This window comes from Mesoplodon densirostris, chromosome 9 (genome assembly GCF_025265405.1).
Source record: "Mesoplodon densirostris isolate mMesDen1 chromosome 9, mMesDen1 primary haplotype, whole genome shotgun sequence".
NCBI lineage: Eukaryota > Metazoa > Chordata > Mammalia > Artiodactyla > Ziphiidae > Mesoplodon > Mesoplodon densirostris.
In genome coordinates, this window is record NC_082669.1 from 71,301,454 (window position 1) to 71,325,646 (window position 24,193).

At 35.8% G+C, this 24,193-nt stretch overlaps 1 protein-coding gene across 1 annotated transcript in view; it reads right to left on the bottom strand.

The window, feature by feature from the left end:
* Positions 1-6,498: 6,498 nt before the first annotated feature.
* Positions 6,499-24,193, bottom strand: part of DPY19L2 (dpy-19 like 2) — an 87,968-nt gene continuing 70,273 nt past the window's right edge. The window contains exons 18-22 of the mRNA XM_060108199.1: positions 18,411-18,530; positions 17,098-17,272; positions 13,584-13,683; positions 12,148-12,273; positions 6,499-6,655 (exon numbers count right to left, since the gene is read on the bottom strand). Of these exons, the coding sequence (XP_059964182.1) occupies positions 6,499-6,655; positions 12,148-12,273; positions 13,584-13,683; positions 17,098-17,272; positions 18,411-18,530 (678 nt within the window). The remainder of the gene's footprint in view (positions 6,656-12,147; positions 12,274-13,583; positions 13,684-17,097; positions 17,273-18,410; positions 18,531-24,193) is intronic.

Below are 24,193 nucleotides of genomic sequence, written 5' to 3' on the forward strand. Positions count from 1 at the left end.
TGAATAAATTTCAAAATGATGCCAAGAATAGAGATTGTGAAACTTGTAGATTCATATCATTTATAGGAAATTATATTCAGCCATTTGACTTGATTTTTTTTTTTTTTGCGGTACACGGGCCTCTCACTGTTGTGGCCTCACCTGTTGTGGAGCACAGGCTCCGGACGCGCAGGCCCAGCGGCCATGGCTCACGGGTCCAGCTGCTCCATGGCATGTGGGATCTTCCCGGACCGGGGCACGAACCTGCATCCCCTGCATTGGCAGGTGGACTCTCAACCACTGCACCACCAGGGAAGCCCTGACTTGATATTTTAGGGTCATATTCAAAGAATAAACACTCATAAATACTACAAGTTACAAATGGTATACTCATACTTCAGCAAGTAAAAAAAATTATATTGACATCAACGTACCAAGAATTTAATATTAACAGTAACTTTGTGAGGAAGGTATTAGCATTCCCATTTTCTAATGGAAAGGACTTAGCAACAGACAATAAATTGGGAACCTCAGTTTATATATTCAAGGATTGGGTGACAATCAACTAACATACGATTACTTAGCAGTGATATGCTCTAATGTCTTATTATAAAGAAGAGTTATAAATTTTAGTTTTTTGAATTAATAACAGTAAAAGTAATGATTAAGGCTTTTCATATACCAACTTTTTAGAAGATACCATAATGTAATTTTAAAGAAGCTATACCACTCCTGAAACACCACGTATTTTCTTCTCATTGCTATCCTGAATTTTCCAACTTTCCCTTAATGAATATGAACTATTTTTATAGAAAAAAATTTTAAATAAGGAAAAATAAAAAATAATAACTTTCTATCCAGTTTGTGCTGTTCAATAAAGGCACTGTCATATCTGCCACTTGAAGAAACTAAGTAATACATTGCACAAATGGAAGATCATCTACAATTAGAGAACTTGTTTAACTAGCAGGACCCCAGTCTGATGATGCTTGTTGAAGCACCCTAGAGCTACTGAAAGAGAATCGCGGTTTAAGAACCGCTGATGATCAAAGCCCTACTTTGAAGGATGTAAAATATATCACATTATCAAGTATATGTACATCTTAATTACAAAATGAAAACTTATGTACTTAACACCCAGTTAAGAACTGGAACAGGAGCATTAAAGCACCCAGGGCTCCTCCTGGATTGCATTCTCTCTTAGAAGTGATTGCCAGCCTAACTCTTGAATGAATTATGCCTATGCTTTTGTTTTGCTACACATGTATCTCCTTATATTATTGTTGTTTTGTTTGCTTTTAGGCTATATACAAATACCATATATATTTACACATACATACACACAGCACCTTTGATAACTTAGTTTTTTATTCTTAACCTTATATTTGAGATTCATTCCTATTGACGCGTGAACAGATCATTTTCATTCCCGTACAATATTCCATTGTATGGAATTACTTTGTTTTGATTCGTTCTATTGGTGGTCCTTTAGGTTGTTTTCAGCTCCCTCCACCAGGTACAAATAATGCTTCCATAAACATTCTTGTATTTGTTTTCCCTGGCATACTTGCACAGGCATTTCTTTAGGGGAAAGTTATTGGTTGCAGGGTGTGTATACTTTAAAATGTATTAGGTAATAAATTATTTTCCAAGATGGCTGTATCAATATATACTCCTACTACAGTTTAGTGACAGTTCTTGTTGCCCCGTTCTCACAAATTCATATTATTATCAGACTTGAACATTTTGTCATGTGGTATTAATTTGCATTTCCCTATTTTCTTCTAAAAGTTTTAAAGTTCTACCTTTTTCATTTAAGTCCTTGACCCATCTTAATTTGACTTTTGTGCCTGAAGTTATATTCCTACCCATTCTTTTCAGATTTTCCTTTTATGTATCATGGCTAACAGGAATTTTCAAACAGAGATTTTTCTCTTTTCCCTTATCTGTAACCCCACTCCTTTTGAGGAGACTCAACAGATTTACCAAAGAATATAAACAGAGCTCCAGAGAACATACTTTCTAATAAGAATACGGTGAGTTTTTACTGGACAATAATGGAATGTATAAAGCTCTACTAGTTCACATGAGGCCCCAAACTGTTGAAAATTTAATAATTCTGCTTTCTGTATCCTATAAAAAGCAGCCCAGATTAGATCAATAATAATGGTTTAAGAAGTTTCATACATAAGACACAATTTACAAAGTTGATGGTGTCCAACCTTGAAATTATGATTACTGAATCCTTATCTAAGCAGTGGCAGCACTGAGATTTTTAAACTTGGCATTTAATATTAAATATGACATACTGGATACAGTATAAAGTATATAGTATAAGTTATAAACGATTTTAGATATCCTGAAGCATAATGTCCAGCCTATTGAGTAGTAAGAACGTATACGGCATTTTTATCAACTTTATGGAATACTTAATGACAAGAGAGACTCACCAACAGTGAGTATCTGTAACACAGATGGTCTCAGGGCTAGATTGGGCTTACATAAATGTGGATGAATATAAAGAGGCAATACATAAGAGTAAATGCAACCGTTCACAAACATGAATAAGTATCCAGTCACACAAACCATGGAATAAATGCAACTTAAAATAATAATACCATTTTGGGTGTCACAAATTAGCAAAAAATATTTTTAATAAGGCTAACCAATGCTAATGAGTGTTGTGAGATGAGCATTATCATACACTGATTTTTGGTGGTGCATACAATCCTTTTGCAGAGGTAATCTGAGGCGAACTGCATTGAAGGCTTTGCAGGTATCCACATTCTTTTATTGAAATTTAACTTTGTGGAATATACCCTACAGAAACAATTTGAAAATTAAAAAACTTAATGTACTAACATATTCATGGCAGTGTTCTATATATACATCCATGTAGTAGCAAAAATGGAAACAGCTAAACAATGGCTAAGATACAGGTATCTATGCATATATTTATATACAAAATAGGATATTATGTAGCCATTAAAAACAGTCTATATGTAACACTTCCACATTTACTATATGAAGAACAAAACATAAAACTGTTTACGTTAAAAGAGGTAAACAAGGGAAAAAACTATGCCTAAACGTTGGAAGAAAACAGAGATAATAAATGCCTGGTGAATATTTTCCCCTTCTTTTAAATTTCTTGTTTTTTTCAAAACTAATTTTCCTTAATGAGTTTGTATTGCTTGTATAATAGAAACATATAAAATATAAGCATAGTTTTATTAAAATTAAAATGAAAAGTACTCAATGATTTTTGATGTAGTGTCTATTAGCAGCAGAAGAGTACAACACACATATTATTCATTGAAGCTGTACATCAGCTTCTGACAACTCGATGATGGAGGGAATTGCTGAGCTTGTGCACAACTCACTTCTACCATGGTTTCAAATAAACGTGCAAAAATATGATGACAGGAAACTAAGGAAAATGCTTCCTTGCACTGAGGAAAAATCTACCCATCACTCAACCCACAGCATTTGTGCATAGTTTTTCAGATTTCAAAAGAATAAACAATAAAATGTATGCAGGTAAGAATCTAATAGCATAATTTATATAAGAGTAAGCAGTAGTGCAGTAGTGCGCTATGCTTATTTTTTAAATTAATTAATTATTTTTTGGCTGCATTGGGTCTTCGTTGCTGCGCACGGGCTTTCTCTAGTTGTGGTAAGCAGGGGCTATTCTCTTCGTTGTGGAGCACAGGCTCTAGGCGTGTGGGCTTCAGTAGTTGTGGCATGCGGGGGCTCAGTGGTTGTGGTGCACGGGCTTATTTGCTCCGCAGCATGTGGGATCTTCCCGGACCAGGGCTTGAACCCGTGTCCCCTGCATTGGCAGGAAGATTCTTAACCACTGCGCCACCAGGGAAGCCCCACAGAATTGTTTTAAAATGGCCAAAAAAGATCACTGCCAATGTAAACATAGTCAATACATCCAGGAAACTATGATTTCTACCTTCATATCGAATGATTTCAATTTTAAAATGTGTGTTTAGTAAAGAATGAGGATAGAAAACACACAAAAGAATCTTCAAGGGCTTTTTTAATTTAAAACATATATAGTACATGAAAATAACAAATTCATATTAATACATTATATTTATATGAAACTTGTTTCAGTTAATACAATTCATCCATTTTTGTTGTTAAATTCTACCAACTTCTTTAAAATGTTGCCTATGAAAATACCATCCAAAATGTGTCACTTTAATTTCATGAATGTTAGGTGTTAGAGCTCTTTGCCTTCTTTGCCCCACACTTACACCAAAACGAATTATTTGAAAATGCTAAAATAAAGCTTTCTTAGTGGCTTAGTGGCTTTGTATTTGTATTAAAATATTTTAAAACTATAAAAAGTTTAAAATAATTATATTGGTTTCCCTATATATAAATCCACATAAATATATTTGTATTGTATATTTTATTAGCTAATACAGTTTTAAAAAATATTCTACCAACTTCTTTAAAATATTTCCTATGAAAGCATCCAAAATCTATTTCAATTTTTATGAATGTTAGGTGTTGTATCTCCTTTCTCTCTTTGCCCCATACTTATGCCAAAACAAATTATCTGAAAATGCAAATATAAATAAAATTTGGTATGCTTTCTTAGCTGTTTTGTATCTTTTTTTTATATTTTATTTTTTAAATTAGTTTCTGCTTTATAACAAAGTGAATCAGTCATACATATACATCTGTTCCCACATCCCTTCCCTCATGCATCTCCCTCCCTCCCACCCTCCCCATCCCACCCCTCCAGGCGGTCACAAAGCACCGAGCTGATCTCCCTGTGCTCTGCAGCTGCTTCCCACTATCTATCTACCTTACGTTTGGTAGTGTATATATGTCCATGCCTCTCTTTCGCTTTGTCACAGCTTACCCTTCCCCCTCCCCATATCCTCAAATCTTGTATTAAGATATTTTACAAGTATAAAAGTTAAAAATTTTATTGGTTTTCTTGTATATATTATATATATGTAATCTTCTACCTATTGTAAGTGAACTAATCTACAGAATTTAGTCATTTTGTTATCTCAAATGTAGAGGTGCAAAAAATCAGGGAATTACAAAAATTTCACGACGATTAAAGCAGATGCACATTAAAATACTACAGCTATGGCATATTTAACATCCATCAATCAGAGAAAGAGAGCATTTATCTTTCCATTTGGCAACAATATCTTCAAGATAACTATTTACCACTTTTCAAAGCACTACTATCGGGTAGGTTTTATACTGGGAGAGAGGATCGATAAAACATTACTGTCCTCATCCAAAACCAAAAATAAATAAAGGACTTTAAAATACATTAATTATGAAAGATGGTGACCAGAAAAAATGACTATGTCCAATGAGCTTATAGGGCTTCGAGAATGCCTTTGCTTCATTCAAGATCTAGAATCTTCAAATTTCATTTGATAAATTTAACTGGATTTTCGTTTCTGATTATGTTTAACCCCTACATTTGGCTGTGTACTGTAAAAACTTTTATTTTACTTGGATAATAAAAGAAAAAACACTGAATTCTAAAGACAGATTAATAATCTGTTGAACTCAAATTGAGAACTAATCAGTGAAAAATACTTATCTGGCTGGGTAAATAAATTTAAAGAGATTGAAAACATTACAAAATAAGCTGCTTTTAAAAATACCTAACCTGAAATGATAAAAAAGTTTTTAAAAGCTATTAAAGATCTTTCCTGAGGGCTACTAAAAGCAAAAACAACCTTAATAAACAATGGTTACAAACAAATTTCCTCACAGATGTAAAGAGGTTGTGATCAGTATGAGGATCTTAAGGAAGTGTCATTTCAGAGACTGCATTAGTCTCTTCTAAATGGTTTAAAGAGTCTGAGCTGGTACATCCTGGAACTAAGGAAAATCCAAAGCAATTCACCTAGTGGGATACCAAAAGGACTTACGTAACCTTGATTTATTCAATTTCATTGTTCTTTTACATATATTTTTCTTCTTTAAAACTTTAAGATGACACAGACCTACTTGAGAATGGACTTGAGGATATGGGGAGGGGGAAGGGTAAGCTGTGACAAAGCGAAAGAGAGGCATGGACATATATACACTACCAAACGTAAGGTAGATAGATAGTGGGAAGCAGCTGCAGAGCACAGGGAGATCAGCTCGGTGCTTTGTGACCGCCTGGAGGGGTGGGATGGGGAGGGTGGGAGGGAGGGAGATGCATGAGGGAAGGGATGTGGGAACAGATGTATATGTATGACTGATTCACTTTGTTATAAAGCAGAAACTAATAAAAAAAATCTAAAAAAAAAAAAACTTTAAGATGATTTACTCATTTATATGACAAGCTCAATAAGGCTGACATTCAATGGAAAACAATGAAATAATTTACCTTTTAGCAATTAGAAAAATTTAAATCACTTTTATTATCTTCTTTTTAAGGGTCCCTTATTAAAGCTTGTGAATTTTATTAATGTAAATAAACGAAAGTGATTGTTTATTATGCACCTCTTTGCACCACAGTGTAAAGGGGTAGTCTCATTCCCAGTTAACCTTTAACACTCTGTATATACGATTCTGAAACACCGCGGTGAAGTACGGCCTCTCATCCTTGAGCAAGACACTACATAAGGGAGGGTTAGCTGAGTTGGAAGGGTCTTCCACATCCCAAATTTCAAGCATACTGCAACCAGGCCTGAAAAAACAGGCACATATATCTGTATTAAAAATGCATTCATATCTAGAAGAAATATAATTATAAAATATCTCCTAGATTTTGAGAGACTAATTTAATAAATTAAAGATTTTAAAGCATCATTTCAAAAAACGTAAGTTTAAAATTTAGAGATAATAAAATGAAAATACGCTGCATTTTCATGTTCCACTTAACCAAATAACCAATATATTACTAAATCAAATAATAAGGGCTCAATGCACATTCAGAAATATACATTTAAAAATCTACTTTCAAAGTAAAATATAAATGAATATATTTTCTAAGTGGTATTGCCATCCAAACATAAGTCCCATTTATAGCAGAATGAGACAAATTAAAGGAAAGTTAATCTAATTCCTGAATTTCATATTTCATATTTTTGAGCTTAAATTGACTTGGATTAGCATGAAAACATATATAGTCCAAAGCAGGGAAGAGAAGCTCTTCTGCCAACTTTATTCTCCTCAATTCTTTCCCTTTTGAATGGATTGAATGAAATAATACTTCTCACTAGGCAACAACCCATCATGAGAGTCATTAAAGGGAAGAAGTCAGGCAAAATTGGTTTCTAATTTTTTTTTTTTTTTTTTGTGGTACGCAGGCCTCTCACTGTTGTGGCCTCTCCCGTTGCAGAGCACAGGCTCCGGACACGCAGGCTCCAGACACGCAGGCTCCGGGGCCATGGCTCACGGGTCCAGTCGCTCCGCGGCATGTGGGATCTTCCCAGTCCGGGTCATGAACCCGTGTCCCCTGCATTGGCAGGCGGACTCTCAACCACTGCGCCACCAGGGAAGCCCAGGTTTCTAATTTTTTAACAGCTATATTGAGGTATAATTTATGTACGATAAAATTCACCCATTTTATGTGTAAAGTTTGATAAGCATGGGCAAATGTGTATAGGTGTGTGAGCACCATCATAATCATAACACAGAGTATTTCCATCACCCCAACAAGTTCCCTTGTAGCCTTTTAGAGTCAGTCCTCTCCCCCAAATATAAACCTAGGCAAGCACTGATCTCCCTTCTGCACTATAGTATTGACTTTTTTAGAATATGCTAGATAATGCATATCTAGCATATGTTACATACATGGTTACTCACATGGTAACATTGCTATCCTTTCTCCTTCAACCTTTCCTTCATGTATTTGTATTTACAATGCATCTCTTACAGGAAGGACATAGTTGGGTTTTGCTTTTGTATTCAGTCTGTCAACTCTGACACTTGATTGGAGTGTTTAGTCCCCATTCACATTTGCAAGTACTGATACTGTTTGATTTAGGGTTGCCACTTTCCTTTTTTTCTTCTATTTGTTTCGTATCTTTTTTGATCATCTGTTTCTTTCTTGATTTCTTTTATGTAAAGCAAAAAGGTTTTATTATACCATTCAATTCATCTACTGGCTTATTCGGCTTTTTTTGTTTTTTGCTTTTGCATTTTTCAAGTGGTTTGCTCTAGGGATTACAACAGACATCTTCAATTTATCACAATTTACTCTACATTAAAATTACATTAAAATTGGATTATTTCCAAGGAGGTGTGCCAAGAAGGTGGAGTAGGAAGGCCCTGAGCTCACCCCCTCCCATGGGCACACTAAAATTACAGCTATTTACAGAGTAACTATTGACGAGAAAGACCAGAATCTAGCAGAAAAGATCTTATACAACTAAAGATATAAAGAAAGAACCACAATGAGACAGGTAAGTGGGGCAGAGGTGTGGTATAGTCAAGACTCATCATATACCCAGGTGAGTGACCCACAGATGGGAGGATAATTACAATTGCAGAGGTTCTCCCCAAAGAGTGAAGGATCAGAGCCCCACTTTGGGCTCGGGGTCCTATATCAGGAAGATGAGCCTCCAGGATATTCAGCTTCGAAGGCAAGCAGGGTTTACTTTTGGGAAAGACAGAGGGCTGTGGGAAAGAGAATCCACTCTTAAAGAGTGTACACAAAATCTCACACACTACAGGACCCAGGGTAGAAGCAGTAATCTGCAAGGAGCCTGGGTCAGACCTTCCTGCTGATCTTGGAGAGTCACCCAGAGAGGCAGGAGGCAACTGGAGCTCACCCTGGGGACGTAGATGCTGGTAGCAGCTATTTTTGGGAGCTTGTTCTACCACGTGGACACAGGTGCTGGTAAGCGCCATCGTGGAATTCTTCCTCTAGCTTATTAGCATAGGACCTGTCCCGACCCACCATCCTGTGGGTACCAGTACTGAGAAGACTCAGGTCAAGCAGCTAGCCTGACACAGCCCCATCCACCAGCAGGCCAACATCAGCTTTGCCACACCCTGGAACGTATAGCCAGGTGCCTCATGATCTGGCCCCACCCACCACTGGCCAGTAGCCTCCACACAAGGTAGGGCCTGGCAACCAACAGGACTGGGGGCCAGCCACATCTACCTGACCATCCATAGTTCTCAGCCTGCCATAACAGAAGGGCCCACACAGCTGACACAGGGGGCAACCCTAGAGCATATAGCTCTGGTGACCAGAGGGGAGTGCACTTCTGGGACCCACAGGATGTTTCCTACAGAAGGTCACTTCACCAAGATTGGAAAGTGTAACCAAACTACCAAATACATAGAAATAATAACGACAAATTAGGCAAAATGAGGTGACAGAGAAATATGTTCCAAACAAAGGAAAAAGGTAAAAACCCTGGAAGAAGAATTAAGTGCAGTAGAGATAAGCAATCCCGAATAAAAAGTTCAAGGTAATGATCACAAAGATGCTCAAAGAACTTGGGAGAAGAATGGATGAACACAGTGAGAAGTTTAACAACGAGGTAGGAAGTATAAAGAACCACCAAACAGCTGAATAATACAATAAGTGAAATGAAAAAAATACACTACAAGGAATCAACAGTAGATTAGATGATACAGAGGAATGGATCAGCGAACTGGAATACAGAGTTGTGGATGTCACTGGTGCTGAACAGAAAAAAGAAAAAAAAATTACTGAGGACAGTTTAAGAGACCTCTGAGACAACATCAAGCATACTAACATTCTCATTTTAGGGGTCCCAGGAGGAGAGAGAGAAAAAGGGGCAGAGAACATATGTGAAGACACAATAGCTGAAAATTTCCCTAACCTGTGAAAGGAAACAGACTTCCAGGTACACAGAGAGTCCCAAATAGGATTAACCCCAAAGGTCCACACCAAGACACATTGTAATTAGAATGACAAAAATTAAACATAAAGAGAGATTCTTAAAAGCAACATGTTACCTACAGGTTTTGAGCTATTATGAATAAAACTGCTATGACACCCCTTCTAGAGAGATGTTTTAATTTCTCTTATTTAAGTTCTTTGGAATGGAACTGCTGAGTAATAAGGTAGATGTGTGCTTAAACTTTTTTAAGATTCCTCCAAATAGTTCTCCAAAGTGGTTGTATCATTTTCACTCCCCTTAGCAATGTAAGAGATTTACAATTATTCTGTATCCTCTCCAATGTATGGTATTTTAGTTTTAAAAATTGTATTTATCGGTCAGTCACACATTTTCTTTGGTGAATTATGTCTTTCCAAGTCTTTTGCCCATTTTCAATTGTACGGTCATTTTATTATTAATTTATAGAATTTCTTTATATGAACTATATTTATAAGTCCTTTATCAGATGTATGCTTTCAAATATTTTCTTCTAGTCTGTGGCTTGCCTTATCATTTACCTAATGTCTTTTTGATGAAAATATTTCAATTTTGATATATACTATTTATTGATTTTCAAAAATCATTAGTACTCTGTGTTCTAAGAAATCTTTACAACTTTAGCTCTGACATTTAGTTCTATAATCCACGTAAAGTTAATTTTTGTGTATGGTGTAGTATGGGTCATGGTTTAATTTTTTTCTGTATATTATATCCAGTTAGATCAACAATATTGTTAAAAGATCCCTTTTTCCATTCAAGTAAAAAATAGTGTTTTAAAATTTTCTTTGTGGCTTTTTTCTTTGACCCATAAATTACCCATAAGTTTACTGCCTAATTTCCAAATATGCATGGATTTACTAGGTATCTGTTTATTATTGTTTTCTATTTTAATTCTGTATGATTTAAAACCTTTTAAACATATTGAGATCATTTTACAGCCCAGCATATGTTCTCTCTTGGTGAACATTCCACATGCCCTTTAAAAGAATGTGTACTCTGCAGCTGTTTCCTGTAGTGTTCAATAAATGTCAGTTGGGTCAGGTTATTTGATACTATTTGTTGTTCATCTCTTTTATATGCTTACTGACTTTTTATCTACTTTTCCTAGTAGAGAAAAAAATGTTAACTTTTCCAACTATGATTAAAGCCTTGTTTATTTTTTCTTTTAGTTCTACACATTTTTATTTTTTGTGTTTTGAAGCTCTGTTTAGAGGTATGCATATTTAAAACTGTTAGATATTTTTGATGAATTAATCCTTTTGTCATCATAAAATGTCCACCTTTATTTGTGATAATATGCTGTTTTGAAGCATGTTTTGTCTTAAGCTTTAAATTAAATTAATATGATAAGCATATACATTATGATATTTGTTTCTTCTTTTGCAAGATGCCGTTTCTTCCTATACATATTTATTAGATCTTAAAATTAGATACAAAAATTAGCTACTAAAATTTCCAAACTTAGCTCTTCAAAATCTGTTATAGCCAATTCTTAATTATCCATAGGAGAAATGAAAATTCTTCGTGCTAAAATTAATATAACTAAGGACTTCTTAAATCAAGGAGACTAAACAAAGGTCTCAAGATATCCATTACACATCTTAGAATTTTATGTATTATTAGAGATTCAAAATTTAGAAATGAAAAAATGTTAATTAGAAACGTTTCTTATTATGTCCTTTTGAGTTATGTGAAACTTTTCTTAAGAGTCTTATAAATCCAATGTAAATCAGCTGTAGTAGCAGAATGCTAATATCTCACTTGGTTGTAAATTCAAATCTGTATTTCAGACCTCTAATAAAAGTTATCATAGGGCTTCCCTAGTGGCGCAGTGGTTGAGAGTCCGCCTGCTGATGCAGGGGACACAGGTTCATGCCCCGGTCCGGGAGGATCCCGCATGCCGCAGAGTGGCTGGGCCCGTGAGCCATGGCCGCTGGGCCTGCGCATCCGGAGCCTGTGCTCCGCGACTGGAGAGGCCACAGCGGTGAGAGGCCCGCGTACCACAAAAAAAAAAAAAAAAAAAAAAAAGGTTATAAAAATTTGAAGATTATGGAGAAAAGCTACATTTAAGATGTTAAATTAAAATGAAAAAATTAGGATAGCAAAATATACTATACTTAAAAAAATTACATTATGCTTAAATAATAGTATAATTTTAATTTCCTACATGAAATAATTTTAAATAAAATACCAGGGCAACAATTTAATGGAATTAATTTAAAATAAAAATTTTTAAAGAATCAGGACTGCTGTAATAAAGTAAAACATTTGTTGTTTTAAAATATACCATATTATATACCACAGGGCTCATACTCACTTAGTTCGTACAACACACCACGCCTCTTCTAAGATGTAGTAATTCACATGTAACTCCACCAACTTATCTCTCACTTCTTTTGCAGATTTTCGACTATATGCAGAATAAACTATTTTTGTCCGAGCTCTTTAAATTCAAACAAGTTAAAAATTTTAAAACAAATGATAATAGATTTGTTACCAAATTAAAACCTCAATGCTTACTGGATGGAGCATTGATTATATATGACCCCAAATAGCATGAATTATTTTGGGAATAGCAATTGCCACATGTCTACTTATATTTTGCAAGTGCTTAAACTTACAGCAATTTGAATTTTGCAGGTACTGCTTATTAGTGTATAAACCAGTTTAGAGTCTAGAGGTAGGTAGCAGTATAATAGTTCAGAATATAAAATTTGCTTTGCATAATTCATAAAATAATCTGGAACAAATTCAGATAGGGGCTAAATATAGTGAAAATATAGATTTCAGTAGATAATTTCATTCATAGAAACTCTGAAAAGCATATGAGTTGAAGCTGAATGTAGCAAATAGAACAATTAGACAGTGGGCATCTAGGGTAGTAGTCACGTAGAGAAAGGAACTTAACAGAAGCTTGAGAGACAGGGATGCTTACCAAAATATGGTACAACAGATGGTTTAGCCCTAAATGGGGGTTTTTCTAAAATCCTGAACAAATTATCAATTATGCATTAGACTTTTCTTAGGATTTCAAGCATACAGAATGCCCAATCTCCACAACCAAACATAAAACTTTAAATAATTTAAAATATTACCTCTAACAATAAGCCAAAAATACACTAAAAGGAAATGATTACCCAATTACTAGAATGATTAAAGTAATTTTTAAAAGTCAGTCATTTAAGGAAAACAAAACTTTCAGACCTCAGTGGAAACCAGAGTTCCCATAATCAGCTAGCAAAAGAGCACCCCAAAGTTTCATAAAAGCATTTAATATAGCAAATTTCATGTACCTTTTCTATCTGTTCAAAAAGGCTAATCATTGGCCACAAGTAAGATGAAGAATGGTTTCTTAAACCAGGCAGAGGGGCTGTGGAATCTAGAACAGGGGTTGGCAAACTATGGCCATGAGCCAAATCTATCCCCACTCTTATTACCATTACTTAGGAGTTTCACTGGAACACACACCCACATAAACACACAGAGGCTAGCCATAAATGTGACATATTTTTCACTTTGAGAAAAACTGGGTGTTGTATTTTTCAGTTTTCAGAGGTTCATTAAGGTTACTTTAAGTCAACAGGTATGTACTGTAATTTCTGAATGGTTATTATTCTTTAACTTCTAGCACAAATATAAGGATAAGAGTGATTGTGTGTGTGTGTGTGCGTGTGTGTATAAAAATTTCCCTATTCCTATGAGTCAGTAGAAGTCGTTAGTGTGTCTGGTTGAAGTATTCTATCAGTTGCCCACCTCAAGTCTGCACCCTCATAATGTGGGTGATTCACAATGGGGTGAAGAGTGGAGAGCTTGACACTTGCCATTGTAGGCATGGAACCTGCGAAAACAGCATCTGGAAAACAAGATTATATTCCTTAACATGTTTTAAAGAAAACCAAAAGTTACCTATCTGTAATATTTGAACCCAGATTAAGAAAGATGAAGTACATTTAAATAATGATCATTGGCAGCATTCTTTTTCTTCGCTTAATATTTACTGATGGTCTACACAATAGCCAACTTTCATTAAATGTTATCTTGGTGCCAGGAACTGCTAAATACTTTTCCTAGGATTATAGAATTTAATTTGCACAGCTTTGAGGTGGGTTCTATGTATTCTTATTTTGTAGATCAGGAAGCTGAGACACAGCAAAGTTAAGTGACTTGCCCAAGACTGCACAGCTAGAAGTATCAGGGCCAACCCTCTTAGCCACTTCACTACATCATACTACCATGTTCAAGCGCTATACTAAGAGACAGCACTACAAAGACACACAGGACTGGAGAGAATTGTAAAATTTGATATCTTTTTCCAGTAGTTTAAAGTTCTAGGAACTGGGAGACTATTATAAAGGGCAAGTCTTATGGTACATGTTTTAAAGTGACTTTTGTGGGTTGTGAACTGTAATCTCGAGAACTTTCCAGATGAAAGCATTGTTTTCTTCCCTCAGATCACCTTTAAATATTCATAACTAAGTTTTCTTAGTTTCCGTTTGACTTTATAAATGTATACATTTCATCAAACCATATCATTACTTGTTAGTAGCACTTTCTGGAGTAATAGCTTGTATAAATGTATTGCCTTTTGGTTATAACTAGTCTTACACTAAAATCTACTGTCTGGCTTCAGTTTTAGTTCTGTCTCTTGGGAGACAAAAAGACCAAATACTTACTTCCTGGCACTCCTGTACAATAAATGATTATATGATTAGGAAGGTTATTGTCATTTTTAATCAGCACAGTAAAATCACTAATAAGAACAAGGCATATTATTCAGATCAATTGTAAATAATTGAATCTTTACTTTCAAATATAATTAAGCATTCTAAATGTAACTTTGGAGACTTCCCTGGTGGCGCAGTGGTTAGGAGTCTGCCTGCCAACGCAGGGGACACAGGTTCGAGCCCTGGTCCGGGAAGATCCCACACGCCACAGAGCAACTAAGCCCATGCGCCATGACTGCTGAGCCTGCGTTCTAGAGCCTGTGAGCCACAGCTGCTGAGCCCACGTGCCACAGCTGCTGAAGTCCACGTGCCTAGAGCCCATGGTCCGCAACAACAGAAGCCACTGCAGTGAGAAGCCCGGGCACTGCAACGAAGAGTAGCCCCTGCTCACTGCAACTAGAAAAAGCCCACGTGCAGCAACAAAGACCCAATGCAGCCCAAAATAAATAAATAAATGGATAAATTTATTAAAAAATAAGTAAGTAAATAAATAAATATAACTTTGCATGAATATCTCTTTATATGCCTTAAATTTGAAAATACATAAATAAATTGAAGTAGACGTGTATTTATTATTGTAAGATTCAATAATTAATGATGAAAAGCTCTTAGGCTACAGCAGTGGTTCTCAACCAGAAGTGATTTTGTTTCCTAGAGACACTGACAACTTCTGGAGACATTTCTGGTTAGCACACTGTGGGGGGAGAGGGGCTACTGACATCTACAGATAGAAGGAAGGAATACTGCTCAATATTCTGCCAATGCACAGGGTAGCCCCAAATATCAACAGTGCCAAGCTTGAGAAACTCTGGGTTAGAAGGAGCCAAAGCTCAGGGCCAGGGTCATCCAGAAGAAACTAGGTAAGCCTGTTCAGCAAGAACTGGAAGCACTGAGAAGAAACCATCTATGAAACAGAGAGAAGGGGAAAATACTCCCCAAATGCTTCTTTCCTCTTGGGGGCAAAGTAAACATGAGCGTGACAGGGAAACAATAGGATCTTTTCTATAATATATTTAAATCTCCACTTAGCTTACTGCATGTATTAGAAAAAAATTATCCTTTAACTTGACAAAGCCTCACTAATACATACATGACTTGGTAAGTGGACCACAAGCTGGATATCAGTTCCCACTTGTCCTCCCAACTAAGCACCTTTGTGCTGTGTACAAACTATACAACCTTACATGGTAGACCTGAATGTAAGCTCTAGTTCCACCTTTACTATAGAATTTAATAAACCATGTGGTAACCATGACAGAACTCATAATACAGCGATGAGAAAGATTGGTAAGATCAAAGAAGAGGCAAAAATGAGGTAGGAGTTTGTGAGAGTTATCTCAGAAGGGTAAGTTGCCAAACATAGGCTCTCTCTGCCAAGAACCCAAGACAAACACTGGAACAAAGAAAGACACAAGCAAACATGAAAAGAGCAGGTATCTTTTAAAGCTTTGGAAAAACAGCTGTAAGTGGGGAGGGGCAAGGGAGAGTAAAGGGACTAGCTACCTTGTACTATTGTACTACAGGGAATAAGTCAGTAAAGTGTTAATTCAAAAATTCTGATTAAACTAACCTGGAAGCTCTAAGTGATGAGGCACTGTCACCTACACCCCTTGAAAGCCATAGGCCAAATATCTGCATTGAAGTTCATAAGAGTTTACCTTAATGATAGCTAGTTAGTAAAATGATGGCTACCAAATAAGAGATAAGAAGAAACTGGCTCAAGGAGTCACAGGGTAAATTTAAATAAACCATAGTGAAGAACTTGTGCCAGAAAAAAATTATGAAATGTCAAAAATTGTCTAGGACAAGACTATAGGTTACTTACAGAAAATAATGTAGAATATATTTATCCTCTGGAAAGGTATTCAAAAGTGAAATAAATATCAATCTGCTTGAGGTGGTTTTGGATAAAGATAGCAAGAAAAGAAGATAAGCTAAAAGAATATCTTAAAGTATTTAAAAATAGCATGTATACTCATCTTTTTGAGATGCATTAGTGAAGAAAACAGAATATCCAAGATTTTAACTCTTCTGCATGTGACTGGTTTTACAGACATGGAGCAGAGAGTAGGCACTAATGAAAGTGATGGGAGAGGTATTGTTAACCTCCCCACAGTCAAAACTATCTTCTCCAGTGGCCTGTCACAGGTGTGAAAGTTCTCATTAAAGGTTTTTTTTTTTCCTTTGAGGTGTCACTGTTATGGTTAAAATACAATAATCTCAGAGTTATAGCACATAACTTGTGAACAATCAATAACTCTTAAAGTCAGTTAAAATTCTTTTTGACAGGTACCTAGGAGGGGTTTAAAGATGACACAAAATCACCTTTTAAAAAGGTTTGATTTGGTGAACACTGAAATTACCATGCTCAACATCTGTGAAGGTATGAATGCATATGTATTTTTAAATTTTATATGTATACACACATACACATATATATGAAATGATAACTGTACAATATATGCAAATGTATAATAACATATAATAATAATGTGTGTGCGTGAGTGTGTGCTAGCTATACATATAACCAAACAGCTACATACCTGGTCTGATATTGTATTTGATCCACTGTATCAGTTCTTCCTGGGGCAAATTATTAAATTCTCCTATTATGCTCCATTGATTACGGAGGTTTGCACAACCTCGTATTGACATCACTGTTAGAATGCCAAAGATAACATACTCAAAACGAACTCTCCTAAAAAGCCAGCCAAAGAGCTGAAATGAAAGAAACCAATTATTTATAATTCTTATATGAAGAGGGCTATTGGGTCAATAATAAACTACCACCTTTCTACCTAAACCAAGGTGGATTACCATTTGATACTAACAATATACAGAATATAATAATCATCACCTATTGTTTAAAAACAGCAAATATTTTGGAATTGGAGTCCAGTTAAAAATGGAGCTTTCTGGGCTTCCCTGGTGGCGCAGTGGTTGAGAGTTGGCCTGCCGATGCAGGGGACACGGGTTCGTGCCCCGGTCCGGGAAGATCCCACATGCCGCGGAGAGGCTGGGCCCGTGAGCCATGGCCGCTGAGCCTGCGCGTCCGGAGCCTGTGCTCCGCAATGGGAGAGGCCACAACAGTGAGAGGCCCGCATACCGCAAAAAAAAAAAGAAAAAAAAATGGAGCTTTCTTTCCTCTTAAAAGAAATAAAGAAGGAATACCTGATCCTTCTAGTACTGATTTACTACCAGGAATTAAGATTAGCAAATCACAATTCTGAAACATCCTGGAACTAAATCCATAACATCTGGCTGCCTTTTATGGACATCTTGAATAACTAGGGAAACCTCACTAGTTCTGACAAGTATATTCCTCTCAGGAATATAAGCATTATGATATTCTAAGGCAAGACACTTATAATCAAAACTAAATAAGGTGTCTCTAGAAATAACTTGGTCCCAAAATTCTAGCTACTTTGTCTAGCTCCTTTGCATACAGTAACAGAACCCCAGAATCGACAATTTTCCCCACATATTATCCAAGCCCAACAAGACAATACTAGAGCAATTACGCTGCATCTTCTCTAGTATTACAAGAGCACTTGAGGATAGTTCTGACAGGCCAAGGATCTCTTACACTGACCTGAACTTCAAAAAACTATATTTGTGGAGAGGATACTAATAGAGGGGAAAGTCATAGAATTATCAGCTAAAATCTAGGAATAATTTTCAAAGCTACCTGAATTTTCTTTTCTTACTCTATAATGAATCATGAACTAACATTTTAAATCATTTAAGATAAAAACACCAAGTGTTTTTATGGTTTGGATTACTCAGCAAAGCCATGGTAACTACACCGTAGTTGCTGTAGTGTTATAGTGTAGTTATATAAGAATGAATACCTTACCTGCTGAGAGCATATCAAGGAAGCCATAACACACATGTGAGGTGTCAAAAAGAGCTTCAGCCTCAGAATTAAAATGGCAAGGGAAGTAAATGCAAACAACTGCAATGTGTGAAAAATTAGCTATAGAAACACAAAACAAAATTACATTTTCACTTTATATATTTTTTAAATTAATATATGTAAAATAAAGTATATTAAAACTATTATTATTCACTAGGGCAAGGATCTTTTAAGTTAGTAATAAGTCTATTAATATTTATTCATTCATTCAACAAAGATTTATCAAATGCCTGCTACATGCCAGGTACTGTTCTGGGTGCTTTGGATATAGTAGTGAACAAAACAACACTGAGCAATTCCTGTCCTATGAGGCTCACATTTTAGTACATTTACTAAGGAGAGACAGAAAATAAATAGACATAGCAAATAACAAAATCTATCATACAGTCTATCAGAAAGTGGTAAGTGCAATGGAAAGGGAAGCAGAGCCAGGAAAGGAGACTGAAGTGCAGGGTGTGGTGTGAGACCACAGGCAGGAGAAGTTGCAAGTGTAATTAGGATCATCAGAGTGGGCCTCTTCAAAGAGGTGGCATTTTAGCAAGGACCTACACCAGGTGAGAAAGGGAGTCACAGAGACATAAAAATATGGGATGCTTCACAAATTTGTGTCATTCAGTCAGCAACAAAAATCATAACACAAACTAGATTATTTTAGAAGTAGTGGAACTGTATAAATACTTGTACTAATTAGTAGGACATCCCATTTTAAGATGGGGTTCCTCTGAGCAAAGGTTTCAACCAAAACTTTTCTAACAGACATATTCATAAAATATCAACAAACTCCTCACTAGAAAAATGGACAAAGAATTAATACAACCAAAAGTAAGCACAACTAAATATTCATGTTCTAATTCACTAATATTCAAATTAAATAGTAAAGATAATATTTTCACCTAAAAAATTGACAAATATTAAATTAATAGAGTGTTAGAGAGTATGCCATGAAACACACCAAAATAATTTGTATATTTCTGTAATTTAGCAATATTTATCAAGACCCTAGAAAAGAGCCAACTCCTTTGACTTAAATTTTGGTTCTAGGAATTTAACTTAAGGGAATAATCAAAACACAAAAATGCTTCTACAAAGATGATTGCTGAAGTGAATTTTTGCATTTTCACATGTATACAACCATTAAAAGATTACATACTGGAAGATTATTTAATGGCATGGAAAAGTTTTCAGAATATAAAACTCTATACTTACAGAATAATATTAATTCTGTGAAAACCATCTATGTGTGTATATACATGCACAGGGGGAAAAGGCTATAAGAGAATATACCTAAAAAGTTAACAGAAATTATTTCTGAATGGTGATTTTTCTGCATTTTTCAAATTTTAAAGACACGTGCTATTCTTATAATCAGAAATATATAATTTATATTTAAAACAGAATGGCAAAAACTGTACCTAAAGCTACCTTTTTTCCTTTTCTAAATGATATTTGAAAATGGAAAATCTGTTAATTTTTTAAATAATTCTTGAACCCAGAGTTGGAATGTGGAACATTTATTTCAAAATCAGTCCTTCATTTTTCTTTAGTCAAACTCACCTTTGGACAAAATCAGGAACACGTTTTGGAGAGAAGACAAGACATCAACAGACTTCATCCTCAGATAGGTCCTTTTGTTTAGGACCACTAAATCACAGATTGGTAGGTTATGTGAGCCATCTACTTTAATCATCTATCCAAAACAGGGATCACTTCTATAAATCTATAAACTGAATATTCACTATTTCCTGAAAAGGAATATGCCATAGGAGTACCTATTACAAAGACGGATAGCTGTACATGTTAGAAAATCTTTTCTAAAACTGAACTAATGTTTTCCTGCAACTTCCACACCTATGGAACTGCACAAAATTGGTCTAAACCCATCTGTGCATGACAGTTCTCGATTATCTAAATACTATAATTATGACTTTGCATTATTCCCACCTTCAACCTTAGAAAGCTTTCTATCTTTAGAGTAAATATTCAGAAAAATTCAATCATTAGTTGTGTGTTGTCATAATTCTGGTTGCCCTACTCTGAATGTTGTACAGATTGTCCGTCATCTTCTTAAAATGTGGTATCTAGAAACAGACCATCATAGATAACGGATAATCAATACAAATACACATCTGAATTCTCCCAGTATTCCTTCCTTTGGTTATTTTGAGCCACAGGATGACACTATCATTTCCTCCCCTAACTTCTGTTACTTCTACTTTAGCAACAATTTCTCACATCACCAAAATCAAATCCAAGGTAGTAATACTCCTTGACTTTCCTCTATCATCTAAAGGCTGAAGGAAGGACTCTGTTTTCATATGGAGACTTGAAAGATCCCCACCATTACCTTGTCTTCCCTGAATGACGCTTTTTGTGGCTGGATGACACAGAATAGCTAACCCAAATGGCATCACTTATGTTTGTTTTCTATTCTCACCCAAATTCTCCTAAGCATTCACTTACTCTTGGGCTACGACTTTCCATAAAGCTCTCTTGCCATAGTTATTTTATCTTCTATTCTATAAGACAGCCTTCTTTTTAACTACCAAGTGGAGGACAGAAGGTTACAGTCCAAAAGTATAGTACAAAAACCACTATTGTATGTATGCCATTGTCAATCTGGTACCTCTTGCCATATAAAAATTACTAGGAAAATTCTCACAACATTTTTTAGAGGCTGGAAGGAAAGAAGAGAAGCTCAGGAAACTGTTTACTACTCATCTTTGGAATAAGTGAGCCCAACTGGGTAAAATGTGAGGTAGCAGCTACCAAGAAGAAAGAAAGCAAGGACTAACTAAAGCCAGTCCAAATAGCGAGTTGTTCCTGTCAAAACTACCTCACAGGACAGTGTGAAGATATCTTGAGAGCATGCTAAAGAGATGCCCTTCACTAGCACAGTTAACAGGGAGCAGAATATTAGATCTGAAATTTTGATCCAGAAGGCACACTGTCAAAGTGGATATTTACACAATGCTTAACTTATACTAGGCATTATTGTAAGGACCTTACATGTAACTCATATAATCCCATAGCAACCATATGAAGATAAGTACTATTATGATTGTTGTTGTTTTTGTTGTTCCCCAAAAGATGTAGAATAACTTAGCCAATATCACACGCTGAGTAAGTGGAAGAACAAAGATCTGAGTCCAGTCTAGCTTCTGAGTCATTGTCTTTAACTACTACCCTATACTTTCTCTCCAAACTATTCAACAACATAGTTCTATTAGTCTGTGAATACAGAAGTGTGCAGATTCCCAAAATATGTCACTCAATATCAGTTTCTCAAAAGAAGTCATTCTTCCCCCAAATTCCATATCATTTCACTTCTTCAGCTGAATAGCTCTATATAAGTTCAGATGCCTTCAGCTGTATGTCACAGAAAGCTCTTTGGCTGTAAGTAATAGAAAAACCTTGTTTATAATAGAAAACATAAACTAAACAGACTTCAAATATAAAGGATCTAATATAAACTAATCACATAATGTAATAAACTAGGGATTAGAAAAAAGTGAAGGCTGATGCAGGACTTTCTGTCATGGACAAAATGAGATATGAGTGGGTCAAAAGAATATTCAGGAGTGAATACTCTGAATGTTCTCTCTCCCTAGCCAATCTTCTCACCAGTTCTTCATAGTATTAGGACATTCTGGGACTAAATATTGTTCCTAAATCTCTTTCCTTTCTTTTCTTTCCTGTGTATTACTAGGCACTCCTTCACTAATTTCTAAGCCCATAACATAAAAAAGTTGGCTAAAAGAAACAAATCTGATGGAATAAATAAAACACAAATACATTAAATTATGAGGAAAAATCACAACAGTATCCATTAATCTCACAAACTTTAATAATCAATATCATGCCAGTAGGGGTTAATTTAGTGAGTTGAGGTTTGCAGACTATCCCTGATTCAGAGGGTTAGCACAAAGCAAGGAATTTAGAACTTACCCCCCCGGTGAAAAAATTATCCTAAGGGATCCTCACCTAATTTTGAAACAAGCTGGAATGTACAATCTTTTGCTATCATATCACATTCAGAGTGAATCAGGGTTTGTGTCTCTCACACCCTATCATCCCTAAGGTGAAAACAGTCCCATCCCAAACCAAACAGATATTTATCAAGTGTGAGTCACAAGTGGAAGTGGGATTAGGAGCCACTTCATTGCTACTGCTCAGAAATCTACAATCTCCTTCCATAAGACCTACTATTTTTAGAAATTTAAATCTCTATACATGCCTATACATCAGGAGTTTAGCATACCCTCTTTAGTTTGAAAAAATTAAAAGATTTGCTATCACTGTCCTTTTTTTGGTCAGCTTGACTTCTTACTGCCTTTCAAAAAAACATCTTCTTTACTGCCAACAGACTTAAAGTATTTGAAACTCAGATCTGACCATACCATCTCCAACTTAACAAAAAAGTCCAGAATGAAGTCGAGCTTCTTTGCATACAAAGGCATCATAGTCTGAACGCTTTCTTTTCCCATCTTCTTGCCTTTTTTATGCATCAGCAACACTGATTTGCCTGTAGCTCTGGATAAATTTATTACCTTCTGTCTTCTTTGCACACGTGCATCCTTTGACTTTGGTAAACTCTTCCTCTATAGTCATTTGAAAAGCCTTTCCCTAACTACCCCATCCCTTCCAAACACAGATTTAATCACTTCTTCTGTACTACTTTTGTATCTTCCTTTGTCATTGCACATATAATTATGTGGTCACATTTTTTCCCCTCTACTATACCTTAAATTCCATAAAAGCAGAAACCTGGAGTATAGTAGGCACATAATAAAGACTGAACTGATAAGTATGCAGAATTAATAGAAAAAAGAAAGATGGGCAAAACAAGGACAAATGGAGAAATGAAAGACAATGAGAAGGTAGCAAACTATGTGAGAAAGAGAGGCAAAAACTTAAGGAATATTATATTTCTAAAAAGAGGTGGGTTTTAAATATTGTATGATAAAATATGAAGTACGAATGTGTACTAGTAAGCTGGATAATGTGACATGCCTGATTTACATAGAAACAGTTCACATTAGGCGGTATCAGAGTGAATGGCCAACAGCATGGATTATGCTGCTACACTGCCTGGGTTCATAGTCCTTGGCTCTACAAAGCTAAGGCCACTTTAGCTTTGTGACCTTAGGCAAGTTATCAATACTTAACCTCTCTATGCCACAGTTTTTTTCATCTGTAAAATAAAAAAATAATAGTACTTACTGTCAATGGGTTGCTGTGAGAATAAAATTATCAAACAACTTCTCCCAAAATGCCCTGCACATAGGAAGCGGTAAGTGCTGACTACTCCTCTGAGAGCACTGGAAATGGATTGCTAGTGGTTAAATGCAAGATTTACTGCAAATTAGCTGTGAGACCTTAGGTAAACTACTTAATTTCTCTAGGTCTCTAGTCCTTGGCAGAGATCCCTTTGCTCTTTTTCCTAAACACACAGCAAGACTCCATTTCCCAGCCTCCCTGGCAGTCAGGTGTGGCCATGTGCCTGAGTTCTGGCTGTGAGAAGGAAGTGATGTGCCTCTATCTTTTCCAGCCTTACAAAGCCTCCAGTGGACAATCTTCCATGTTCTTTCTCCTTTGCTGCCTTGTACACATCAAGTCTGAAAACCACATATTGAAGATGGCAGAGCCATAGATGGAAGGAGTCTGGGTCCCTCAAATACTGCTTGTTGGAGAACTACCTGCTAGTCAGGAACTCTGGTTTTAAC